We start from the raw sequence: 19,147 nt of genomic DNA on the forward strand, positions 1-19,147 counted from the left end.
CTAAGCGACAGGCCCCGTGCATGCGAGACCCCAACTCTCCACACGGCCCAGACCCTCCATGGCTGTCATCGCTCCCCTGCTCGCCCCAACTCCACATCCACGGTCTGACGATGGGGCCAGCGCTGACGCTGATGAGGCCTTGAAGCCCAGATCCGTCACTCCCTCCAGGGCGACGGGACAGCAGGCACTGTGGCTGTGGGGTGGAGAGGACCTAACCCCGGGGAGCGTCCCGGAGGAGGCCTAGTATATGCAGACACCTGACAGAGCAGGAAGCTGGAGGGTGAAGGGGCAGCGTGGGCAGGACCCGGAGGAGGCAGCAGGCGTGGCTCCTGAGGACAAAGGGACGCAGGGAGGGCAGAGGAGAGCAGGGCCAGGCGGCAGTGAGAACTCCATCCCGCGGGCACTCGGGAGCCACAGAGGGTGGTGCCCAGGGGAAAGGGCAGTCCAGCAGGGCAGGGAGGCAGGCCAGGAGCCACAGCAGCAGTGGGCCCCGGAGCCCCGAGCTGGCTCCAGCCCCAACCCGGTCTCCTGCCGGGAAGGCAGGCAGGAACCCAGGGCTCGACTTCCCACCTTCACAAAAGAAATCTGGGCCATGGGTGCCCCGGGTCGGGGTTTCTGTCGAGAAATCCGGTCTCCCCCACCCTGCAGCTGCTGAGTCAGGAGCCCGGGGCGGGGGCGGGGGAGACCCAAATCACAACCCCTTCCAGCAGCGCAGGCAGGCAGCTGAGCACGCGGGCGCCCAGCTCCCCCTACCCCCGGGCCAGACGGGAGCTGAGAGAGCCGGCTCCCGCGCCCTCCCGGCCCCAGCACCCCGTCCCCGGGAGGTAAGCCACAGCACCCTCACGTGTCAGCACTGGAAGGGACCCGCTTGGGGCCGGGGACAGGACAGGGTGTACTAGTCCACACTTGGCCAGATCCCCTCCTGGGGCCCGGAGCAGGGACCCTCAGAAGGCAGGGACGTCGGGCTCAGGCCTGGGGACTGTTTCAAGGTGGGGTGGCACTGGAGTCAGGCTGCAGGGACAAAGCATCGGAGCAGGGGCAGGGCGGGCCCGCCAGGCAGAGAGAACAGCGTGCGTGAAGGCTCAGAGGTGGGAACGCAGACGGCGCGGCCCAGCAGGGACCTCTCGGGGCTCTGCTCCGCCCGTGGGGCCCCAGAGGGAGACTGCCAGGTCTGGGGGGAGAGCTGACAGGCCTGAGCACCCCACTCTGGTGGGGCCACGAGGGCCGGCAATGGGCCCGTGAGTGTCGCAGGCAGGAGGGCAGAAGGGAAAGAGGGTGCCGGGGACGTCACATCTGCTGACAGAGCCCCCGCCCGCACCCGGCTTTGGGGAGGAAACGCTCTTTCCCACAGTTTCGAAAGATCCTCTTTGCTTGAAGGAAGAAGCAAACCCGGAATCACACCATTCCACGGCTTGGGGCCGTGCTCGCTGGGGCTGGGGGGCTGGGGGGCTGGTCCCCCGAGCCCACCCACCAGAGAGCCACCCACCTGAACGCACTCCCCTGCCCAGGACACTAAGCAGGGAAAGCCGGTGGGGACTGGACAAGGGACTTAACCCCCCAAGTCCGCGTCAAGGCTGCACCTGGCAATGGCTCTCGCTTCCTGGCCCTGGGAGATTCCTGGGCCCCAGAAGGTTCTGGAACCAGCGGTCCCTGAAACCGCCCCTCCCAGGGAAACACTTCCTCCCAGGGGAGAACGCCCGCATCTCCCCCCATGGCCCAGCCCATCACTGGGTGCCGCAGAGCACTGAGGGGCAGCCTCAGGCCCCCCCCCCCCAGCACCAGAGCAAGAAACTCCTCTCCCCAGCCTGCAGATGAGGACACTGAGGGTCAGGGGGGCCCCCAGCCTCTGCTCTTCCCTGCTCCCAGGCGAGAACTAAAGTTCCGGCCCTCCTTAAGTTCACCCTCACGACCACCCTAGAAGTAAGTGTCATCACCCCATTCCACAGATGACAAAGTCCAGGCTCAGAGAATGAGATGCTGCCCCAGGTCACACAGCTGCAAAGGGCTGAGTGGGGACCCGAACCAGGCACATGAGTCCTCCCCCCGCAGCACGCCAGGGCCACCCAGCCCACACGTGGCTTCCCAGGCTCATAGAAGGAACCCCTCACCAGAGCAATGACAAGGCAGCCCCACCAGCCAGATGGCCCTCTGCCCACGCCACCTCCCCAGGGCAGGGCGGGTAGAAATCCCATAATCTCTAGGGCCTCTCCAGGGAGGAAGCGCCCCCCCCACCCCGGCCTGGGCCATGGAATTCGGTTTTCTGTTCTCTAATCAAGAGATTCCCCACAATCCTGGCAGCCACACGTGCACACACGCCAGACACCTCCAGGATCACCCCAGCCACAGCACTCACGCCAGGAGGAGAGGCCACCTCGGCACAGGACAACAGCCACGGCCGAGTCCGGCTGGGCCAGCCAGGGCAGCAAGGGCCAGAAGAGAGGCCGGGCTGGTTCCTCCCTCAGCGCCCTCCACTGGCCCCTCAAGTCAGAATCCCAGACCTACCAGGTACGTCTGGGCACTGCTGGGGCAGCCCATGCCAGCCTGGGAAGCCCACCCAGCACCTACGGGGTGGCAGAGGGTCCCAGGTACCAGTGGGGCTCAGCAGGACAGAGTCCAGGATCAACCAGCTGCTTGGCACCTGCCTTACTGCCAACAGGTGGAGTGGCGGGCACCTCTGGGTGCAGAGGAGGACGGGGCCAGGCCCCGGCCTTCCCACCCAGCTTGTGTCCTTTGTCCATCCCCACTCACCTTGGCAGCCCTTCCTGACCCGCAGAGCCCTGTGTCCTCAGGTGCCAGCGGCACGCTGGGGTCTCACCCAGACTCACTGGTCCATGTTCTGACATGGACACTATGAGTGCTGATGAGATGGACCTGTCTGCGTGGAAAACATCTGTGTCCCGCGTCCCCATCCCGGCGAGCAGCTCCCCAATGTCAGGACCACGTGGGCCTTCTATTCTGACCTCACAGCCCCTCGCCAAGTGCTCAGGCCCGCAGCAGGTCCGGGATAAACCCTGCCCCTTGGCCACGATGGCTCGGCCCGTCTTGCCCAGCCCCTCCCCACTGAAGGCCTGGGGCAGACAGCAAGATGCAGTGTTCCCAGCTCGGGCTCTGGGGCCCCAGCACCTGCGGGGCCTCGGCAGTGGCACCCTGGTTCTCTGCACCTCAAAATACACGGGACAGGCGGCCCCACGCCCACAATCTATGTGGCCTCGAGGATCTGCTGGGCCTCTGAACCCGGGCCTCACCTGCAAAGGGAGAGTGCAGTGGGCTGGGCACAGGCTGGCACCAGGCCACCTGGTGGACCGCAGCCCACCGGCCCTCCACCTGAACCCCAGCCCCACCCAGGCCTGGGAGCCACGGCGGGCCTGATCCCCAAGGTCAGGGCCCCCAACCGCCAAATGCCAACACAGGGCCCAGCCGTGCCCACGCAGGCAGGCGAGGGTCCCTTCACCCCAGGCCGGGTCGTAAGCCCTTGGGGAGACGCCCCCAACCTGGGGTTTCCACGTCCCCCGCAGCCAGCAGCACCCATCACAGGAAGACCTTGCGGGCCAGCCCCTCCAACACCCCCCCACCCCGTCCCGGAGGCGGGCTTGGCCGACCCCTTGGCACAGCTGGTCCCTCAGAGGGTCGGGCCTGGGCCCGCAGTAGATACAGTCTGAATGAGGCCAAGCCCAGCCCTGCCCTCGGGGCACCCTGCCCAGCCAGTCAGAGGCAGAAACACTGAGTATTTATTTACCCTCATGTCCCTGGCCCACCCCACCCAGCAGATACACCCACACTGGTCACCCTTTCTCCTCTGTCGTGAGGTTTCACCCCCAACCTCAACTTCCAGCGGAGAACCAGGGGAGAATGGGAGGAAACTGAGTCATGAGCTAGGGCACAGCCACTGCCACCACCCACTCCCCACGGCTGGTCCCAGGGGATGGAAAGGGGCCACCCTGCAGAACTCTATACCCGGGGAGAGAGTGAGCTCCCCGCCACCGAGGGTGTGCAAGCCACGCTGCTGAACCGGGGTCTTGCACACACACTTGGCTTCCCCAAGGCCCCAGGCCCGAGCCAGGAAGCCGGGTGTAGACTGGAGGGCGTGGGCCCATCTAACCCAGAGTTGCTAAAAAGAGCCAACGGGGAAGTAAAAATAGGAAATAAAAATAAAATTGCTCCAGCCAGCCCCGGTTGTTTGTGTAGGAAACACGGCATCTCCCGGCCCAGCAGGGCGGGCTCAGCTCTGGGCCCCTCCCGGACGAGGAATGTCTCTCCCCACATCCCCCCTCCTCCCAGGACTTCAGCTGTGCACCCTGGGCAGGAAGTGCCTCAGAGAGGGATCCCTGAGAGCCGCGTTCAAATCTCAGCTCTGCCACTCATCAGCTGTGGGACCCTGGGCAGGGAGCTGGGCCCCCTCCCAGGGCTGCAGACCCCCACCCTGCCCTGCCCGAGGCTCCGGCAACACCGGCCCACCACCCCTCTCTGCCAGGGTCCCCTCCGGGACCCTCCCCATCTGCACGCCGCTCTGCCCCGAGGTGGGCAGTCAGGAGATAAGAGCACCAGACTACCGTGAGGACCAGGCCTGGCCCTCACTGGCCTGGCTCAGAGCTCAATTTCCTTATCACACAATTAGAGGAAGTCTTCCTTCTCATCCTTTCCTGCTGGTCCTTTCCAGGGCTGGCGTTAGGCTCATTCTCACTGAAGTGTGCACGACTGACCCTGGCTTCAAGACCGGCTCGTTCTCCCAGGGTGCAGAACCCCACAGAAGAGAAGGCACCCCAGCCAGAGGGCCAGGCTCCGGCTCACACATCCCACCACCTGCCCCGCGCCGCCCCTGGCAGGCAAGGACCCTCCACCACCCGCTTCGTTCAGGGAGGCACTTGCTGGATCAACGCTCATCGACTGGCCAAGTCTGCCGAGGGCGCCCGCCGAAAGGGCACGGGAGAGCTGCAGGCCGTTAGTGATGCAGCCCAAGCCCGGGCCCGGGGCAGTGGGACACGAGCCGCGGGCGAGCGCCCCCACCCACTGTGTCCCTCTTCAGAGGACCCTTGTCACTCCCGTGGCCCCTTCGGCCCCCACCACTGGGTCTGACATTCGTCTAACCCCTCGCCCAGGCCTGGGAACTGGGGTGAGCCCTTGGGGACCGGCTGGGGAGGTCTGGGGGTGACACGGCTGGTCTGATCCAGCACTGCTCGGCCCCAAACCCCCTCCCACGACAGCCCCAGGTCTTTCTGGAACATCTGCTCTCGGCCCTCCCAATCCTCCGGCCCTCAGGGAAAAACCCCAATTCCCGAGGGGTTCACTTGCCCCTCGGCCCCGCTGCTTCTCACAGGCTCGCACACGTGCACCCTGGCTCCAGAACCCGGCCACAGGAGTGACCCTGCCCGAGCTCTGCGCCCCACGTGGTTCTGGTTCCAAGTCCCCAAGGAGAGTCTAGGGAGGATGGGGTCCCTGAGGGCGGGGGGCAGCACATGCCACTCCCAGTCCTGGCCTTGCTGCCCAGCCCCCTCTGGCCCACAGACCCTCTGAGCTGGCCGGAGAGCCCAAGCTGGGGGTCCCACGGGTGAGAGCACAGGACAAAAGAGCAGACCCTGGGTCCTCTGGCCTCCAGGTCCTGGGGGCCAAGCCCGAGGTCAGGGACGCCAGCAGCCCACCCAACACAGGCGCGTGGGCCAGTGGCCACCAAGCACCGAGCGAGGAGTCCAGACAGCCAGGGATACGACGGGAGTGACGACAGTCATTTCAGAAACCAGGGAGGGGGTGCGTGTGTGCGTGTGCGTGTGCGTGTGCGTGTGCGTGCAGGGCCAGCCACCAAGAGGGGCTGAGGGCCAGCAGGGGAGGGAGGTCCGGGGTAGGCCATCTCCAGAGCCCTGGAGGGATTCCCTGAGACCCCCAGGTCCCTACGAGGCCCGTTCACTCCCCCAAGGCCATGATCTGCCTGCCCCCTCCCCTCGCCCAGGGGCCCGGGCAGAGCGCAAGGCCTGGCCTCGATGCAGGACGGACGTGACGGCCGAGGGGGTGGGGGGCCCTGGCCGCCCCTCCGATAACGAGCTCCACAGCTTATCAGCCACGTGCAGGACCAGCGCGGGCTCGGGAGCCTTCCCCTCCCCCCTCCGGGAGCCGGCCATGAGAGCGTCCCCGCTGCCCAACGCGGAGACACAATAACTGTCCACAAGCAGATAAGTCTCAGCAAAGAGGTGCGGGCAGGGCGGCTGCTGCAGCCGGAAGACGCACGTGGGGAGCACGCCTCTCCCGAGACCTGCAGCCAGCAAGGGCACCGGGAGCTGCGACCTTGCCCCGTGGCCCTGGGACTTGGGGTGGGGAGGGTGCCAGCCGGGGTCGGAGGGGCAGCACCTGGATTGGGGGGTGGTCAGCCTAGAACCAGAGGTGCCCGCGGTCCTGCAGCCAGATCGCACCCCGGCAGAGGAGGCCCTCTGAGCACCACGGCGTTTCCTTTTTATAAATCCCATCCCACGCCAGCCACGGGAGCCAGGAATAAGTCGGCAGGGATCCAACGCCCAGTGGCAGCCTGTCCCAGGCCGGCGGCTGTGCCCGCACGCCTGCCCACCCTTCCAGCCTGGGAGGGAGGCCCAGAGAGGCCTTGGACATCTCGGGCTGTGCTGTGCACTCTGCCTGCATCATCTCCCATACTCTCAGGCACCCAGGCTACCATAAGCCCCATCTACACCTGCGGAACTAAGCTGGGACCGCCAGCCAGGCCGTGGGAACCTAAGGCGCGTGCTCCAGACTGCCCAGCTGCCCGGGCCCAGGTGTCAGGCTGCATCCTACACCAAAGTCCTGATTGCCCCCCCAGACCTTCCTCTAGAGTCTTCCTCATTTGGTAAAAGGCGCATCACCCTTCCTGTGCTCAGGCCAAAGGCCCCAGACCACTTCTGCCTCATTACCACTCCCCTGCCCTGCCCTCTGCCCCCCCCCTTCTCACACAGCAGCACAGCCTCCTACCAAGCACAGGCCAGACGCCACCCTCCCTGGCCCGGGACCCTCCAGTGGCTCCACCTCCCGGGGGCAGAGGTTCCATAGGCTTCTCTGCACTCTCTGATTCCATCTCTACCCTTTCCTCTCACTGGCTCGGCTCCAGCCACACAGGCAGATTCAAGGAACAGTGAGTGGGAGGTCTCAGACAGACAACACTAACATGCGGATCTGAGGACGCAGAAACTGACTTCTCCCAGGCAAACTCCTATGCATCCCTCACAACCCAATTCAGACAGCCCAGCCCACTGAACACCAGGGCAAGCTGATAACCCCTTCTCCTGTGCCCGCCCTGCTTCCAGTAGTCCTCCCACCGCCACACTCACACTGTCCCCTCCCCAACAGTGAAAGCAGGCATGACCACACTTGTCAACCACGAGTGATCTACCCTGACACACATTATCAGCCCCACTTTGCAGATAAGAAAACTGAGGCCCAGAGAGGTTTAAAAACTCTGGCACAAGGTGACACAAGTGGTAGTGTGGCGGCAGTCCATCCCAGTCCCTATGACCCCAGGCACCACTCACCATCTTGGGGGCTTAGCCTCACTCAACGCTGCCTCCCCAGGGACCAGCAGGTCCAGGCGTCCGCAGACAGACAGCCAGTCAGACGGACAGAGGGATGAACAGACGGCTGGCAGGCGGGAGCTTTGCTCTGAACCTCTCGGCCAGGCTTTGATTTCTACCCTCTCGCCCCACCAGCCAAGTTTCAACAAGACGTACTCAGCAGCAGAGGAAGGAACCACGTCTCGACACAGGCAGTCATCTGGGTCTGAGGACCCCCCCATGCTGCATCCGGGCACTGAATCCAAGGGACACCCAGGTCCCGTCCAGCAGCAGGTGGCAGCTGCATCTAAAGCACACAGAGCAGAGAGGGTGGGAGGCTCAGCCCTGGACAGGGACACCCAGGGTTGGAACCCTGGCCTCAGGCTCCCCGAGGGCTTCCAGCTGCCAGCTGGGCCCAGGGATCCTCCAGGGCAGGGTCTCTGTCGATGGCGCCAGGCTCTCCCTGCTCCACGCCCAGGAATCAGCACCAGGGTAGACACACAGCAGGACTTCCCTCCCTTGAAAGTTGGGACGGACCCCCAGAAGAAGGGTGATTCAAACAATGATGCCTTTCAAAGTCACTTTGCAATGGGTGGGCTCCCCCCACAACGTTTCTGAAGTGGAGGGGGTGGGGGAGACATTTGCAGAAAGCACTAATTCAGTCAACAAACGCTTTCTGAGGCTGGTGCCGCGCCTGGTGCTATGCGCTCGGCAGCCAACTAGACCTGTGAGCCAAGCCCACTGATGGGCAGGGGCGCTCCGCGGTCTCAGGCCCCGCGGGGAAAGCGCCGCGCCCGACTGGCGGTGTCTGCCAAGGGTCCCGGCGTGGAGCGGCGGCATGTCAGCCCTGTACTTCCCACCTCCGACTCGGCCCAACATCCTTCCTTCCATTTCACAAATGAGGAAACCGAGATAAACAGGGAGGAAGTAACGTGCTCCAAGTCACAAAGTTCATGTGGCAGAGCCGGAAGGTTCAGGCCAGGGGCTCTGAGCGGGCCACCCATCCCCCGTCAGCAGTCTGCAGGGATCAGCCTCTTGGGGGCAGAGCCTGGCGCCCCGACCTTTGCCCAGGGAGACAGAACAGGGAAGGGGGAAGGCCCTGGCTCTCCTCCCTGCTGTCCGCACCCCTCCAGCTGGACCCAGGAAGGTGGCCACCAGCGCTGTCCCGCCCCGCCCCAGGCTGTGGCCCGCCTCGCCACCGTCTGAGCTCAGAGTAGCCTGGCACTCACTGCCCAAGGCTCCCACCTCCTAGCCCTCCTCCTGACCTTGATCCTGGGCAGAAAGTCCAGGCTCAGAGGTGGGGCGGGGGCAGCTCCGCCACCTCCTGTGGACTCTGGCCCCAGTAAGAGCCATTTTTCTCAATCCAGGCAAGGAGGGGGTGAATTGAGGAACCATCAGACAGCCCAGCACTCCTGCAGGAGGCTCCACGAGGTGGAGGCAGGGGCACTTCGGGGATGGACCAAAGGATGTGGGGACACACAGGCGGGTGGGGAAAGGACCCCCAGCAGCTCCACCCAGAGAGGGGCCCAACTCTGGCCACTGCCCCCAGGAGCCGGAGCTCCGAGCTGGGGTAAGAACACAAGGTGGGCCAGCGTGGGCCATGCTCCAGACCAGGACATCCCAGGGCCCGGGAAGCAGAGGGGACATCGGGTCCGCAGAAAACGGCTCGGGGGGCTGCCTGCCGCCAGGCTGGGGGTGGCCAGGTCGCAGCCAGGCCCACTCCCAGTCTTACCTCCCCCCAAGGTTAATCACTCCCAGAGCAGCTGACCACACCCCTCACGCTCACATGGGTCCTCACCAGCACAGACCGGTAACCAGCCAGCAAGGGGCCAGCCAGAGGAGCCTGGCAGCGCAGTCAGATCCTTCTGAAATCCTCCAGGGAGGGCCCTGACCCACTGCCCACCCAACAAACTCTTATTTACCCCGTAAAACCTAACTACAACATCACCTCCTCTTTGAAGCCTCCCTGACTTTCCCAGGCAGTTTACAGGTGGGGCAACTGAGACCCAGAAAGGTAAATTTGCCAGCCCAGGGCCACACGGCCCCCAGCTCAGAGCTGGCACTCATTCATCACACCAGCACGCTTCGAACACGAGAAAGCCAGAGAGCAGGGTGAGCAGTGCTTGATGCGGAGGGAGAGGCTGGAGGGTCACGTGACACTGAGCAGAGGCCCAAGCTCCACACCGGGGCAATGGGGGCCCGCGGAGAATTCCAGGTTGGGGATGTCAGGGCCCAAGGAGAGGAGGGGCCGGCCCGGCCTTGGGTGGTGGCTGGCATGACAGCACCTGCAGCTGCCCTGCCCCCGCTCCGCCCAGCCCCCATCAGTAAGGTTACTCCCCCCCGACACGCTGCTTACCCCCAAACCGTCTCACCATAACACTCCCAGGTGAAAGCCAGAGCTGGACCCGGCAGGACTGACCATACTCCCCACCGCAGCCGACTTCCTAGCTCCCACAGCTCAGCTGCTGTCCCCTCAACGGGGAGGGCACAGAGCCACTTCCTGAGGAGGGGGTCCCCAGCTCTGCCACCCCAACTGCAAGGCCACCAGCTCAGGGGAACAGGGCCGAGGAAGGGAGGAGCAGAGGCCTCTGGCAGCCACAGGGCCCCAGGGAAACCGAGGCCCGTGAGGAGAAGGGACCTGCCCGGGCATGCAGCGAGCTGCTCAGAGAGCCAACTGGACCGTCCACCCCACCCCGGGCTGCAGCCCTGCAGGGGAGGGGCCCTCCTGCCCCCCGGAGGCGGGGGAGGGGTGACCACCAGCCTGCCCAGGTGGGGCAAGACAAGGGGGTTCAGGGGACACCCCAAGAGCTCAACCATACTGGCCTCTCCTGGGAGCAGCAGTGACAGCCTCTGCTGAGGGCACCCCAAAGCCGCTCCAGATGAAGCCAGGTCACGGGGGTACACAGCCAGGGCACCTTGGGCGCATCCTTCAAGCTCCCCGAGACTGAAGCCCTCATCCCCAAAATGTGGACACAACAGCCCCACCCCAGGGCCTGTCCACGTGGAGGGCACTCAGCCCAGGCCACCGCCCTGCCACCGCGGCCCAATGCCGCCCAACGCCTGGCCCGGCCTCTGAGGGCCAAACAGCCAGCAAGGTGGGTTCCCTGGACAGCAGGCCTGCATCTCCTGGAGAGCGGGGGCCGGGCTGGCCCGCCAGCCCCTCGCCAGGGTCCCAGGCGAATCCTCCACGGCTGGGGGGTGAGCTGCCACTGAAGGCGGTCGTGGGTCACCTCCACCCGACTCCTCAACCACGGGCGCTTTCCCGGACGGCTCGGAGCCCACCGTGAGCACTCTCTTGGCTGACCCTCCCGTGTCCCTACGAGGCTGCGTCGTCACCCCGCGTCCGAATGAGAAGCGGCGGAGCTGAACCCAGGTAGCCCGGCACCCAGTCCAGAACTGAGCCCACCACCCCGCACTCCACTCGGCCGGCTCACAGGCGACAGACCGCGCACAGCCTGGCTGGCTCTGGCCGGGAAAAGCACTCAGGCTTCCGGAGGACACGGCCCCGCAGACGGGAGGGAGGGGACCGGGACAGGGACCTCCAGGTAGGGGCTCGGGGCCAGCCGCCCGACGACACCTGCTCCAGAGGGCTGGGCAGAGAGCCTGTGAGCGCAGCGACTCCGGCCACCTGGGCTGTCACCACCTGACCTCTGCCCGGGGCCAGTGCGGACACTTAAGCTAAATTGGTCAATTACGGGATACTTAGATCCCTCCCCGGGGCACCCCAGCCTTCCTCGGTTCTGGGCGGCAGCACCAGGAAGCCAGTTGAATCAGTAACCTCATTACAGCCCAGCGGCCGCACCGGGGCCGGCTTTGAACTCCGCGGGGTTTATCCATGACCACTGCAGGATTTACACACGGCTGGCCCGGGCCCAACTCGCTCTCCCCTCCCTCTCCTCCCCTCCGCGCAGGAGGCTCCAGACTCAGGACGGCCGCGGCCTCTACTGAGACCCATCACCACCGGCCCCGAACCCTGGGCACAGCCAGGGGAACCGAGTCACGGCAAGACACCACTGTTGCTCAGATGAGCCCGTGGAGGCGCAGGGGGGCCGGGGCCAGGCTCTGGGTCACCGGGAAGCAGACCAAGGGCTCCTCTTTGTGTCCCCAGCCCCAACTGACGGTGCTCCCCACACCTGTCTCAGGAACTCAGAGCCAAGGGCCAGCCGTGAACATCTCACGAGGAGGAACCCCAGGGCAACAACTCACACCGAGGCCCTCAGTGGCTCCAGCCCCACGAGGGCCCCCCAACATCCCATTTCCCAGCCCCAAGGACAGTCCCCACCTTGGTCCTCGAGTCCTTGCTCTGACCCCAGGAGGCCCGGTCGCCCTGCCCCGGCACAGACAGCCCGTCCCCCAACTTCGGTGCTCCGGGCCCGACACGTCCTTCCAGGACTGGGCTCAGCCCTCTTGACTTCCAGACTGTTCAATCACCTTTCCCAGAGATCCCAGGCCCCCTAGCTGAAGCCACTAGCGCCCCAGGCCCTGGAACGTCTCGGTTGATGTGATGGGGGGCCCATGGGGTGGAGAGCACGTCCCCAAGGACAGGCCAAGGGCCCACGGGCCAGGAAGGGAGAAGGGGAGAGGAGAAGAGCCAGGGCCGGGCAGGAGTTGGGGGGTGGGGGGCGTCCTCTCCCAGCCCCGTGCTCAGGGAGGTGAAGATCTCCAACCCAGTGGCCCAGCCTGACCCCCCCCCCTCAGGAAGCCACTTGGGGTCCCCGCCCCCAGTGCAGGCCGCTGTGCTGAGAGTCCCAGCCAGAGCCCACTCACAGGGGCACCTACCCTGTCGGGCTCCAAGCCCACCTCGGACCCTTCTCCTCCAGCCCACCCTCTGCACACAGCTGGAGGCCTAATTCCAACCCCAGGGCCCCGGGGCCCCTCCTGGTCACCGTGTCAACCAGCCAGCTCTCACACAACACCGCCTCTCCCAGCTCCGGCCACACGGGCCGCTGGGCCCTGTCTCAGCTGACCCTGCCCCCCGGAGCGCCCCTCCCCCGGACCCGCCGCAGCCCTGCCTCTGCTTCAGAGTCCTCGCCAGAACCGGCTCCGACAGGAAGCCCGGCCGCCCTCCCGCTCACAGCCAGCTCCGCGGGGCAGCAGGACCCGGCCGGCGCCCGGCAGGTGCTCCCCGGGCGCCGTGGGGACTGAAGCCAGCCAGCAGGCCCGAGTCCTTCTAAGGAAAAGCTCATTGAGACTTTATTAGAATCAGCTGGGAAGGCCAGGCGCGTGTGCGCGTCCGTGCACGCGTGTTTGTGCGCGCTCGTGGGAGTGGGTGCGTGAGGGCCCGTGCGCGCGTGTTCACGTGTGTTCGTACGTGCGCGTGTGTTCACAGCTGTGCACCTGTGTGCACGTTGCGCGTGTACGCGTGGAGGCCTGCAGTCACGTGCACGTACATGCGTGTGCGCTGCCGGCGGGGAACGCAGAGATAAGCGAGGCCCTGCCCCGCCCTGGGGACCAGCTGTGGCTGTCCTCGCCCAGCACCTCCACCAGGTCCCTCAGGAATTTGCTGCCAGACAGCTCTGCCCTGGCGGGGACGGGGACCCCAGGCCACGGGGGTCTTGAGGCTGCGCCTCTAGCTGTCACCCAGCCCGTGGTTTTCCAGTCTATCGACCCTGCCCCACCCCCAGCCGGGGACAACCCCGGAGGAGGTTCGGGGTCTCTACTCCCCAGAGGGCCTTCGAGGGGTGAACGGGGACAGAACGGGGACAGACGGGGACAGTGAACGTCAACCTCCACCACGTCTCCCAGAACAAAACGTTCACTCACCTGAGGGCCCGACATGCATAACAGGGCTCGCAGGGAGCCAGGACGGGGCACAGACCCAGGTCCCGCCAGGAGAGTGGCTTCTGAAGATGCCACCTGAGGATCAGGAGGTCGGGGGACAGCGGCGCCCCACCCCAGGGACTGGTCCTGGCCCAGCTGGTGCTCAGGCCCCGCGACTGGGAAACCAAGGTGCTGAGAAAAAGCAGGCAGAACCGTCCAGAGGCGCAGCACGGCACAAAGACTGCGACGGACCTCACATTTCCGTGGGCCCCGCGAGGCTGTCACGAGGTCCTAGAAACCGAGGCCCAGGGACACAGCAGGCGCCCAGTGAACGGAGCCACCATGTCCTCGGATGGACGGCACAGTGCCCCGGACACGTCAGAAGAGATTTAGAGACGTGGGACAGACGTGGGCCAAGGAGGCCCATCTGGCTTCTGGAGACCAAGGAAATGTGTCCCTGAGCGGCCGCCTCGTTCACTTGCTTCACTCACGCAGGGACACGGGTCCCAGGGACGAGAGGACACACAGACGTAGGGACACAGGACAGACAGCACCAGGCACAGCGCAGGCAGGGCCCGGCTGCAGGGCCTAGAGCGAGCGCACGGCTCCAGCCGCGTGAGTGTGCACACACCGGGGCCGCCATGCGCGTGTGTGTCCCCACTCTCCCCTGCGTCGGCCCGGGCCAATTTTATTTAGCTGTTTTCTGCTCCATCAGGCTCATTCGGCTGCTGAGCTAGACGATTGCTTTGTAACTCTAGGGTGCAATTTCTCCGTCTGTGAAGCACTGGGGCACGACTGCTCGGAACATCCCGCACCAGGCTCGGTGGGCGTGCAAGCGAGGCCCTCGCCCCACCACCTCCTGCGGGCCTCGGGGAGGGTGCACAGAGCAGGGACCCAGCAGGGCTGAGGGCGCCCAGACCAGGGGCCACGTCGGTGCTCGCTCAGCGTGGGAGACGGGGCCGGGGGCAGCCCTCCTCTCCAGCGTGGGTCCCGCAGCCTTGACAGCAGCAGCCATGCCTCTGCTCTGTGGTCCTGTTTCAGTCTAACACTCGAGAACCGGGCCCCACGCTGATGCAGGCAGGGGACACCGGGAGGCTCTGGCCACAGGCCTTGCCTTTGAAGAAGGGCCGTCAGGTAGACACGCCCCTGAAGTAAGATGGCCTGCCTTTCCGCCAGCACCGTAGAAAGGCCAACACACGTGTCCATTCTACAGATGGACAGTTAAGGCTCAGAGAGGCCGGCAGGCAGGCCACACACACAGGCAGCAGGGACAGAGGACCCGGTCCCCAGTGGCCTGACCACCAGCCCACAAGAGGACACAGTCCCCCAGGAAGGTGCAGCTCCCAGGGACCCCCCCCACCCCCTCCCCGGGAATGGCCGGGTCATTCGAGAGAGAGCAGGTAGGGGGGGCAAGTGACAAAGGGGCCTGAGGAGGAGAGGAAGGGAGAGTGAAGATGGAACGGCTCCTTGGAAAACGTAAGCAGTGCAGGCAGGGCAGGGGAGGGGGCCGGCCCTCTCCCCGCACCTTCCACAGCATCCAGGAAACAGACCTGCACGGTGCACGTCAGGGCAAAGGTACTGAAGGTGATCCCCAAGTGGACACCAACCTCACCAGCCACCCAGGCTCTCAAGGGCCGGCACCCCTGCCCATCCCTAACCCTGCCTGCAGTCAGTTCCCATAGGAACAGACCAGTCGATGGGACACCTCAAGGCCCTGGCCACCAGAGCCAGCTACCAAAAACAAATTCTGGCAAACTAGGAATGGGTGGAAAAGCGAAGGAGGATCAGGTCTTGTCCTGAGCCAGCTCAGTGGCCTCTGCTCTTGTCCTACGGACAGCAGCTGAGTCGGGCCCAGGGGCCCTCTTCTCCTAGAGGACGGGCCTTACTCGAGACCACCGCCTACCGTGGAAATACACCAACTGTGGAGAGAGCCCGGGCAAGCCAAGAAAATGAAACTCCGGAGGCAGCTTCCACTGGCTCTGGGCAGGCGTTTGGGGCCTTCCCCCCGACCCCACACCACCTCCTGTGCAGCCCAAGTCTGTCCCCCCGTGACTCACCGAGCGGCCCCTCTCCTGATGCCAGAGCCCGTGGTACCCACACCCAGCCCCATTCTGTACCACACAGTAATCCCACCACCAGCCCCCAGGACGGGAGACAAGGACCACCAACCGAAACCCGCCCACAGAGGGGGTGGGGCAGGGGCCGGGGGGAAGGCAGGCAGAGGGCCTCCTGGAGGAGGCCCAGCTCCCCGCAGGCCCGGAAGGACAGGCGCAGCTGGAAGAGCCGGTGGAGCTGGGATCAGGCCCCCAGCAGCTGCCCCGGGGCGAGCAGGGCTGCCCGCTCAACTCCGCCAAACCCCAGCTCAGCGCTGCCCGCCCGCCCTCCGTGGCTCCCCCTGGGGGTCCCCAGCTCGCCCCACCCAGGTGCGGGCAGAGTGGGTCAGGGCGACACGCTGGGCCCAGGCACATCAGACAGGCAACCGACCCCAGGCAAGGATGCAGGCTAGCAAGGCCACAGCCACGGCCACACCCATCTGAGGGCTGTTTTTCTCACCCTGACACTTCCCCCGTCAACAAACAGAGCCCCCTCCAGAGTTTACCAAAACAAACGCCCCAACAGTCAGCAGTGCCCGGGCCAAGACAGGACTGCCTCGCAGGCCGGACTCCAAGCCCAGCCTCCAAGCCCAGCCTCCAGGCCCAGCCTCCAGAGAGTCACATGACCCTGTTATTTCGGGAGGCCCCGGAATGTGCTCTATTTTGGGTCCCGAGGGCTCTGATGTTACCAGATGTCCCTTACCAGGGCTCCAAGCTCTCCCAGGTCTCCAAGAGCTGCCCAGAGGGTGACCAGTGGACCTCCTGCTCTGCTACTGCCCCCCACCCTTCCCCGGGCAAATGGGCTACTAGCAGCCAGGGGTCTGGGGTCTGAGACCCTGGGACACTGCGGACTCAGCATTCCAGTCCCACTGTCCGGCCTGATGCCAGCGCAGGTCTCCCCCCGATGGGCACGGGCACTGGTCCACCCTGGGCAGCAGCAGCAGGGGCAGGAAGCAGGGGCTGCCTTGGGCAAGTTCCTTGGCCTCCAGATCTGTACCTTGGGTTCATCCCCGCCCCGCCACCACTGGGAAGCTCAGCCGCTGGGGAGACTCCCGGGCGGGTGACAGCAAGTACCCAAGCCCACCGAGCCCCAGGCGATGGGTGCTGGAAGGAGCAGGCCCTCTGCCCAAGGCCCTGAAAGTGACCGGACAACCATAAGGGGCAACGCCACCTGCCCAGCAGCTCCAGGTCCGCCCTGGGTCGCCAGCCGCGCCTGGACAAGCCGGGCCTCCTGACACTCACCCCCAACGAGGGATTAGGCCATGTTGACAAAAGGGCTTAGGCAAGTAGCCGCTTAAATGGACCTTCAACTCCACTGGACTTCATAGCTGGTCACAAGCTTAGAAAAAAATAAAGTGTAATCAGAGCCCAGAGCTCTCCACTCAGGCCCGGGGCATGGGCTGCCTGGGAGGCCACAGGCTGAGTCAAGGAGAGGAGCTCCCCCAGCCAGCCTACTTGCAGCAGGGGGGGCGGCGGGGGGGGGAAGGGGGGGAAGGGGGGGGAGGAACACGACACCTACTCAGGTTCCTGGGGCGCGACCTTTCCTCTTGACGGGGACTGCAGCACAGCAACCCTACAGCCTGGGCCCTATGTGTGCTGACTCCCAGGACCCTCCCAGGATGTCAGGGACCAGGACCTGTCCCGCTCCAAGTACCCAGCCATGGCCCTGCCTCATCGCGGGGGCCAGGAGGGGAGCAAAGGCAGAGCTGAGCATTCTTGTTCCAGAGGGATGCTCTGTGTGTGTGTATGTGCACACACGTGTGCAAAGCTTTAACGGGGGACAGGAGAGGCCGTCGGCCTACACGGGGCCCCGCCAGGCCCACGCCAGGCCCGGCAGTGGCAAGTCAAACAACTCAGCTTTCAATCCTGCTCCACACACACGGTCACCACGGGCTGGGGGCTCAAATCCAAAATCCATCACTTTGTAGCCTGTGGCTTCAGTCTCTCTCAACCAGGTTTCTCATCTGCAAAATGGGCATGAGCGCCCACCCTGGGGGCTCTGGGGAGGAAGGAGGGTGCTCAGCCTGGTGCCTGCGGAGGTCTTCGCTGTACAGAGCAGGGAAGGAGTCTTCTTAGGTTTGACAAACTCGGAACCCTGCCCCAGTCACCCTGCCATATGCCCCTCTGTGAGCCGGCGCCGAGGGCTCAGACCCTCGCCCACACATCCCGGGGAGGGGGGCCAGCTCCACGCGGCTCCCCTCCACCTCCCCATCTCACCAAACGTCTCTGCAGCTGTGCTGAGTTCTGGCCGCCAACCCGGTGGCCAAACTGCACCCCGGGCTGCAGGAGGGTGGGCAGGCAGGAGGGGCAATAGACCGCGGGTTTCATTCATAATCAGCTGCTTTAATTTCCATTCAGCACAAATCCTTCACCCAGCCTGACAGCCTAGCTGCCGGCCCCACCACCAAATTAATATCTTTCCCGGGCTCATTTATAAAGTCTCCCCACCCCCTCCCCCCTTCCCGGCCTCTCACTGGCTCCCAAACCCTAGGGAGGACGATGGCTCGGGGCACCTGGCCATGCCCCCTCCTCCTCCTCCTCCGTGGGTCCAGGCCTTGAGCTGGAGAGCAGTCCGGGGCAGGGAAGCCACTGGGTGGGACGGCAGTGGGAGGACAGGAAAACCGGCCCTCCGTGCCTCTAGGGTGTCCACCCCAAGTGCAGGGCCAGCTCCAGAGAACGCCCGGAGAACACTCTGGTGCGCCACAGTGAGGGGCCCCATTTCTGGAATGGGGCCTCCCCAGGTTTGATGTTCCCGGTCTTACGGCCCCTTGGCGACCCTGCCCACCCGCGCCCGGGCTGCTCTGGGGGAGGAGGAGTCCGGAGTGTTCCAGGGCCGGCGGCCTGCTGGACTCGGCAGCCCAGGCGGCGGCGCAGAGGCCGTCCCGATGCCAGGGCGGCCGAAGGCTAGGAGCGCACAAGTTGCGCCGCCCCGCTGGAGATGGGCGCCCGGGCGGGGGTCGCGGGCCGCTGCCAGGAGGGGCCAGGAGCCCCCCCCTTCCAGCCGACCGGCCGCCCCTCCGGCCCCGCCGCCCGCCCGCTGCCCACTCCCGCTCCGCCACCAAGTCGGCGGCCCGGCGCGGGCCGGGGGCCGCCAGCCGCCCTCGCCCCCTCCCCGCCCGGCCGGCCCGGGTAAAAGTTGCCCGGCCCACCCGCTCCCGCCCGGCGCCCCAACTCCGCGCGGGCCGGCGGGGGGCGCGGGGCCGGGCGGGGCTGGCCGGGGCCCCCGCGCGCGCCGTGAACGCGCCCCGCCGCCGCCGCCCCCGCCGCCGCCCGCGATCACTCACCGAGCGGCAGGAAATGTTTGGTGTCCATGTCTGCGGCGACCTCGCGGCGGGAGGCGGGCGAGCGCGGCGGCCCCCGGCGCGGCCGGCCGGGCCCGGGCGGCGGGAGCCGGCGGCGGCGGCGGCGGCGGCGGCGCGCGGAGGCCGCGGCGCGGCGAGTTGTTGCAAAAGTCGCCCAACAATGTAAACTACTTGTGCTGCGCGCCGCCGCCGCGCGCCCGCGCCCGCGCCCCCGCCGCGCGCGCCCGCGCCCCGCTCCGACCGCTGCGGCGCCGGCGGGGGGGCGACGGGGGGCCCGCGACGGGCGCGGACTCGGCGCAGCGCCGCCGCCCGCCCGGCCTGCGCGCCCGCCCAGCCCCGCCCGCCCGGAGCGCACCCCCCGCCGGTCCCCTCGCCCGCCCGGTGCGCACCGCCCCCTCCGCTCCCCCCCCCTCCGCAGCCCGGAGCGCGCCCCCCGCCCCCCGCGCGCCGCCCGCCCAGCCGCGGAGTTGCG

General features: G+C 66.2%; 1 protein-coding gene across 4 annotated transcripts in view; it reads right to left on the bottom strand.

Annotated features, from left to right (window-relative positions):
• RXRA (retinoid X receptor alpha) overlaps positions 1–18,811 on the bottom strand; it is a 101,223-nt gene extending 82,412 nt beyond the window's left edge. For 2 of the 4 annotated variants that reach the window (XM_082403537.1, XM_082403536.1), the window contains exon 1: positions 18,658–18,811. In XM_082403537.1, coding sequence (XP_082259663.1) covers positions 18,658–18,685 — 28 coding nt within the window. In that variant the 5' untranslated portion in view covers positions 18,686–18,811. Of the gene's footprint in view, positions 1–16,615; positions 16,638–16,892; positions 16,914–18,657 lie in introns of those variants that run through there. The other 2 variants (XM_082403540.1, XM_082403539.1) reach the window with 2 other exon arrangements.
• Between the last annotated feature and the right edge of the window lie 336 nt (positions 18,812–19,147).

This window comes from Balaenoptera borealis (assembly GCF_965194805.1).
Source record: "Balaenoptera borealis genome assembly, chromosome: 8".
Lineage (NCBI taxonomy): Eukaryota > Metazoa > Chordata > Mammalia > Artiodactyla > Balaenopteridae > Balaenoptera > Balaenoptera borealis.